We start from the raw sequence: 6,173 nt of genomic DNA, 5'->3' as shown, positions 1-6,173 counted from the left end.
TATTTCATATCAAGGTAAAAAAAACAATACTCTTTAAAAAATTTATAGTAAACATGAACCGTGCATATATGTTGGAGTTCGAAAACTGTAATTTTATATATATATATATATATATAAATAATTCTTTTATATTTTATAATTCTTTTATAAAAACATGAACCAGCTATATATACAAGTTCCTAACTAGCTCCATTTTTATATATCGATAAAAAATTATTCGTATTCAATAGTTATTTATTATCAATCAAATTGTTGTAAAGTTCCATGATATCCATGGGGATACATCTCAGAACAACAAAAAATACAGCATTTATCTTCCACTTTCATCACAATTTCATAATGGCTATTTAATATATTACTTTTCACATACAAATTGATAATATCTAGGTAATAATTTGAAATCCATTTGAATAATTTTAATAAGTACTCTGAATCAACACCACATATTTTGTACGGATTGTGGAATAATTTTAGGAAAAACATGTGGTGAGAATCTTGAATTATACATCGGGGTTTGCAATTTAAATTTTATAACAATGCAAATAGTAATTTCTTGTGTTATTGTGTTTCATATCTAGTCATAATATCATACATCATATAGAAAAAAAAAGCTTCAAAATAGTTTATTAAGGTTTTACGTTAGTCGACTCATAAATTAAAATTTCAAATTTAACATTGTTCTGAAATCGACTTTTGATAATCGTATTCCTAAATATACACAGAAAAAGGACTTCAATAAGCCTTGAAGGTCAAAGAAGTTTGTGAATTTCTTCTAAGCTATTGAAAGAGCAATCAGACTTTCCTCAACAAAATTATGAATTTGGGATTGATTATTGAATCAAGCATGAATAATCAACATAAGATAAGAAGATAGGCTAGACAAATTAGTCACTCTAAAATTTCACAAATCTTTCAAAATCTCAGTAACTAATTTAAAGGTGATCATAAAATTGTAAAACCATCTAATTTTGTGACAATTATTTTTTTGTGTCCACTAGAATTCACCTAGCCTATATTATCTCAATTCTCAGCTATTGGATCTCCCAAATTTATAGGCCAATAAATTGTAGTTAATGTAAGTCACCAAATATCTTTATTCAAACCAACAAATTTGTGTGATTGCACATGTTATTTAATCTCCCCATAATTGAATTGCATTATTAGTGGTACTATATCAACTAACCTATGATGCTTTAAATAGTGAACAATGTAAGTGGATCAAATCAAGTAGGATTCACCTTTATGAGATTATTAAATAGTAGTCTTAATGCTAAATAAACAATAATTAGGGGCGAACTTAGCTTATAAATTAGCGCTCTATAAATTCACACGAATTCATTTATTTCTATCAAGATGTTGTACATGAATTTTTATTTTATCAAATATCTATAAATATTTGACTTATAGGCTGCACTTCAATTTGAATTTATCGTCGATAATCATAAATAAATTTCGTATAACCTTAGTAGATATATTGTCAAAGGGTGGATTCGTAGGGTATATCATGGTTCACGTGAGTTTCATATTTTTTTTGCAAAATTAGGAATTATGTATACATATTTTTTAAAATTGATATAATATTATCTGCTTGCCTTCGTAAGCCAAAGGTTGAATGGTACATTGGTTGAATGGTGAGGAACATGGATCCATTCTTACATAATAAAAGGGAAAAGAGTCTGAAATATATCCGAACTTTGACCGAAATTATTGTTACGATACCAAACTTTGGAAAGAACCTTTTACCCCCTGCACTATTTAATAGTGTATTTTAAAGGTATATATGTGCCCACGTGGACATAAAAAATAATGCATAATGATAAATAGTAATGTGTCCACGTGGGCACATATATACCTTTAAAATACACTATTAAATAGTTCAAGGGTAAAAAATACATTATTAAATAGTTCAGGGGGTAAAAGGTCCTCCATAAAGTTTGGTATCGTAACAAAAATTTTGACCAAAGTTGGAGTATTTTTCAGATCTTTTTCCATATTTTCTTTTTTAGAAATTATGGATTCATTTATGTTATATATTATATTATCATTGCAATAATAATAACAATATATTCAATGTAATTTTATAAATGAGATATGAGGAACAGAGGAAGAGACATAAAATATATGCAGGCCTTATCATTATGTCGTAGAGGTTTCCGAAGGACTCTTGATCACTCAAATACAATAAATTAAAGTAAGTATGAAAAACAAATGACGATAGAAAGCAAAAGCAAGAGATTACAAAAATAAAGCTAATACTAAAATCGATAGACACAACCAAACCTAAACACGTCAAGAAGTAAAACAACACTCCACTATCTACTAATCTTCTACCCCAATACGACTTTCATTCCATCTTATCAAATATATTATCATTGCATATAAATTAAGTTTATAATTTATTATTTCTATAACATTTAATAAAATTGTTTCAATAAAAATATTTTTCTTAAAAAAAAACATTACACTTTTGTACCACCTTGCACCTGCTCAAGATATGGTCATCACACAAGATTTTCACACCAGGAAAAAGGTATCACTGCTGACATCACCTGTATCTTTTGGGTGGATTTGGTGGGTCCCACTTTTCCCCCACCTCACCCCACCCCCTACCCCTCCACCTTCCAAAATACCCTGACCCCCACTTTCCCTTTTTCCTCTAAAACTTTTTTTCCTTTCAATATTTATACCATACTTTTTTCCCTTACAATATTTATACAAACAAAACTCAAATCTTCAAGAATCATTTTTCCCATCAATCAATACATTATAAGTATCAAAACCCATATTTCCAAATTTTAAATTTTTTTTAAAAAAATCACCTTTTTTTTAAAAAAATAAAAAAATTCCCATTGCTTGCCTTGTAATTAAAAAAATAAATCATCTTGGAAATTTGGAGAGATTTGGTCAGATCTTGCTTTGTGAGTTGTGGAGATTTTGTTTGCTATTTTACTTCTATACAAAGGCAAAAACTTTCCTCTTTTTTCTCCAACAAACTCATCTTCTTTTCTTTTTCAAGAATCCCATCAAAGCAAAAAAAACCAACTTTTTCTTTTTTTTTCTTCTTTTAAAGATCTGTTTTTTTTTTTGTGAAAAAATTGTAACAATGGGAATGGCAGCTGTTGAGTCTCAGTTTCATGTTTTAGCTGTTGATGACAGTGTAATTGACAGAAAACTCATTGAGATGTTATTGAAAACCTCTGCTTGTCAAGGTACTTTCTTGATTTTGATATGCCGAGTTAGAATTTTGAGTTTATGAGTTCGGAATTTTAGAAAAAAAAGCTTTTGGTAATTTGATTGTACGAGTTCTGACAAACTCGTAATAACTGTTAGTTGAGTGATCATATGACAAAATTAATTCGACTATATGTTTGTTGGTGCAGTTACAACAGTAGATTCAGGAAGTAAAGCTTTAGAATTTCTTGGATTACAAGAACATGACAAGAATCAAACAAATTGTGTTTCTCTTGATAACCATCAGGTAATTTTAATTAATTTCATTTGATTGAATTATTTTGTATGAATTTTAGCAGAAAAAATTGAACTTTTTATTCTGTTTCTTGGATTTGCAGGAAGCTGAAATCAATCTTATTATTACTGATTACTGTATGCCTGGGATGACTGGCTATGATTTGCTCAAGAAAATTAAGGTATTTTTTGTTCATGCTAATTAGTTTATTAGAACATAATTTTAATCATTTATGTTGTTTGTGGTATTATAAAAATCTAATCTTTTTTACACCCAAGTGTTGTTTATTCAGTTTTACCCAACAAACTTAGTTTTGACGTTGTAAAAATTTGATCTTTTTGTGTCTAAGGGGCTTTTCTTAGTTACACTGTTTGGGATCCTATTTTTAACTTTGTATTTAGAAGGTGAGCCTTAGCGTAATTAGGAAAGTTGCCTCTAGGAAGTCACGGGCTCGAGCTGTGGAAACAACCTCGGCAAGGTGTACAATAGATCCTATGTTCTTGCCCTTTTATGTTTCTCTTTGTATTTAGAAGGTGAGTCTTAGCGTAACTAGGAAAGTTGTCTCCATGTGACTAGGAAGTCACAAGTTCGAGATGTGGAAACAACCTCTTGCAGAAATGCAGGGCAAGGCATACAATAGATCTTACGCTCTTGCCCTTTCATGTTGCTCTTTGTATCTAGATCTAGTGTCTAATTCTTGTACCAATTTGGTCAATTTACAGTTTTTCTTTCTTCTTTTGAACAGGAATCTGCATCTCTGAGGAACATACCAGTAGTCATTATGTCATCTGAAAATGTTCCTTCAAGAATCAGTAGGTAAGAACAGAACAATCAAATTCATCTCTTTTTGTGTGTCTATATGACTCAAACATATGACCTATAGGTCGATAACTTTACTGTTGTTCCAAGACTAATTCAATTGTGTATTGATTGATTTACAGATGCTTAGAAGAAGGGGCAGAAGAATTTTTCTTGAAGCCAGTGAGATTATCAGATGTTAATAAACTTAGACCTCATATGATGAAAACCAAATGTAAAAGCCCCAAACAACAACAACAACCTGAGATAATTGTGACACAAGACAATCAAGAATCAGTAGAAATAACATATGTTGTTCCATCAGAAGAAAATCAGGAATCAGACAACATAGTACAACAACAGAAATCACAAGGCAATAGTAACAACAACAACAAGAGAAAGGCCATAGAAGAAAAGCTATCACCAGACAGAACAAGACAAAGATTAAGTAGCCTTACTGCTATCTAATCTAATGAATGATATGCATATATTATAATTTTCACTTTTTTTTTATCCTCCACAAATTTGCTAAAGTAACATTTTTAGGTTAATTCTTTTTTTGGGGTTTTTGTTATATAATGTTTTCTTGTTACTTACATAACTTGGATAATACAAATATTAAGTTGACATGTAGAAGATCTATTATACACATTTCCCATGGAAAAAAATTCAGCTAGTTTTGTTTAGGCTAATCTAAGGAGGGATTACATGACTTGTCTTTTTGTTTTTGTAAATAGACAAATAGTATATAACATCTTTTTCCCTCAATTTTATGATTTTTTTTTTACCTTTTGCGCCTTACGATCTTTAACTAGGGTTCTATTACCTCCTTAACGTGTTTGAAGGGAAATTATGTCCCCCTTGTTGCCCTTTGACTAGTTCCATGGTGGAGAATATATTATACGCGCTCCATGTAAGCAACACGTGGCAACCATATCATTGACACATCATTGCCACGTCTTTTTTAGCTTTTTGATTGCCATATCATATTTTCCATCACCACCAACCACCACGGTTACCACTAGAAAACTCGATTGCCACCAAGGCTTATACGTTCTTCGAAAAAAAGGAAATATTTTTTTGCTATATCAATTTGAAAAGGGGTGGTAGTTCCACTTCAAAGTAACTAAGGAAGGTAATAAGATTCTCATATAGTTAAAAGATCTTACGAAGCAAAAGAAAAGGGTATTTTATATATTTTATATGTTTCTTTTTGTGTGGGGAAGGGGGCTAGGGTCTTTTTTCAAGTGTATTTACATGAGGAATATGAAAAAGAACTTTGTGATATTAATTTCTTAAAAGAATTAGTACTAACTTTGACTAATGGAACATTGACTATTAAAGTTTTCTAAAGTGATTAGCTTCCTCAAAATCTTCTTCTTTATATAGGAAAGATTTTGGGTAACTTTTCAAGATAGCAATTGATTTGTTGAATAAGTTTTTTTGCTTTTCTTTGTATGGTTGAAATAATGCCTCTTTTTTGCCTTTTTCTTCTAATGGATTATCTAATGCTATATAGTCAAATGAAATTGAAAACACTTTTCATTCTTAATTAAGAAAAAAGGTGATGTCTTAAAAGTGCTCATGTCGCTTTAATTATAAAATCGGCTACTCATCGAAATTAGAAAACACTTGTCATGGAAAGATAATCACACTTCGATTACTTATGAATGATCTTTTCTACGTGTAATTGCTGAATATTTAACCTTAAAGTATTCATATATTAAAGAATATAAAAAACTTTCATATATCAATTGCTTGCAAGTTGCAACATTGACTATTAAAGTTTCATGTCTAATCTTGTTTATTTTTTCTAAGAAAGTGTTTACCTATCTCAAAATCCTCATTTCTTTAAAGAAGAAAGATTTTGGATAGGTTTTGCTTTGGATGGTTGAAAATAATAGTCTCT

The 6,173-nt window shown here is 29.9% G+C and overlaps 1 protein-coding gene across 1 annotated transcript; it reads left to right on the top strand.

The window, feature by feature from the left end:
- The first annotated feature begins 2,712 nt into the window (after positions 1-2,712).
- On the top strand, positions 2,713-4,895 carry LOC125841101 (two-component response regulator ORR9-like). The gene is made up of 5 exons (XM_049520111.1): positions 2,713-3,209; positions 3,381-3,478; positions 3,570-3,647; positions 4,212-4,282; positions 4,408-4,895. Exons 1-5 carry the CDS (start codon positions 3,104-3,106, stop codon positions 4,730-4,732), a joined length of 678 nt encoding a protein of 225 aa, XP_049376068.1. The 5' UTR covers positions 2,713-3,103; the 3' UTR covers positions 4,733-4,895.
- Positions 4,896-6,173: the final 1,278 nt, after the last annotated feature.

The sequence above is a fragment of the Solanum verrucosum genome, unplaced genomic scaffold, assembly GCF_900185275.1.
Source record: "Solanum verrucosum unplaced genomic scaffold, falcon-dt-bn FXZP01000196.1, whole genome shotgun sequence".
Classification (NCBI taxonomy): domain Eukaryota; kingdom Viridiplantae; phylum Streptophyta; class Magnoliopsida; order Solanales; family Solanaceae; genus Solanum; species Solanum verrucosum.
The sequence above is the reverse complement of the archived record's forward strand: the minus strand, read 5'-3'. Positions and strand labels throughout refer to the sequence as shown.

Excerpts from the sequence above, each read along its gene's own strand:
- LOC125841101 (XM_049520111.1), top strand. The coding sequence starts at position 3,104 with ATGGGAATGGCAGCTGTTGAGTCTCAGTTTCATGTTTTAGCTGTTGAT. Across the intron at positions 3,479-3,569 it reads TTTCTCTTGATAACCATCAG|GAAGCTGAAATCAATCTTAT; the intron begins GTAATTTTAATT and ends TTGGATTTGCAG. Across the intron at positions 4,283-4,407 it reads GTTCCTTCAAGAATCAGTAG|ATGCTTAGAAGAAGGGGCAG; the intron begins GTAAGAACAGAA and ends ATTGATTTACAG.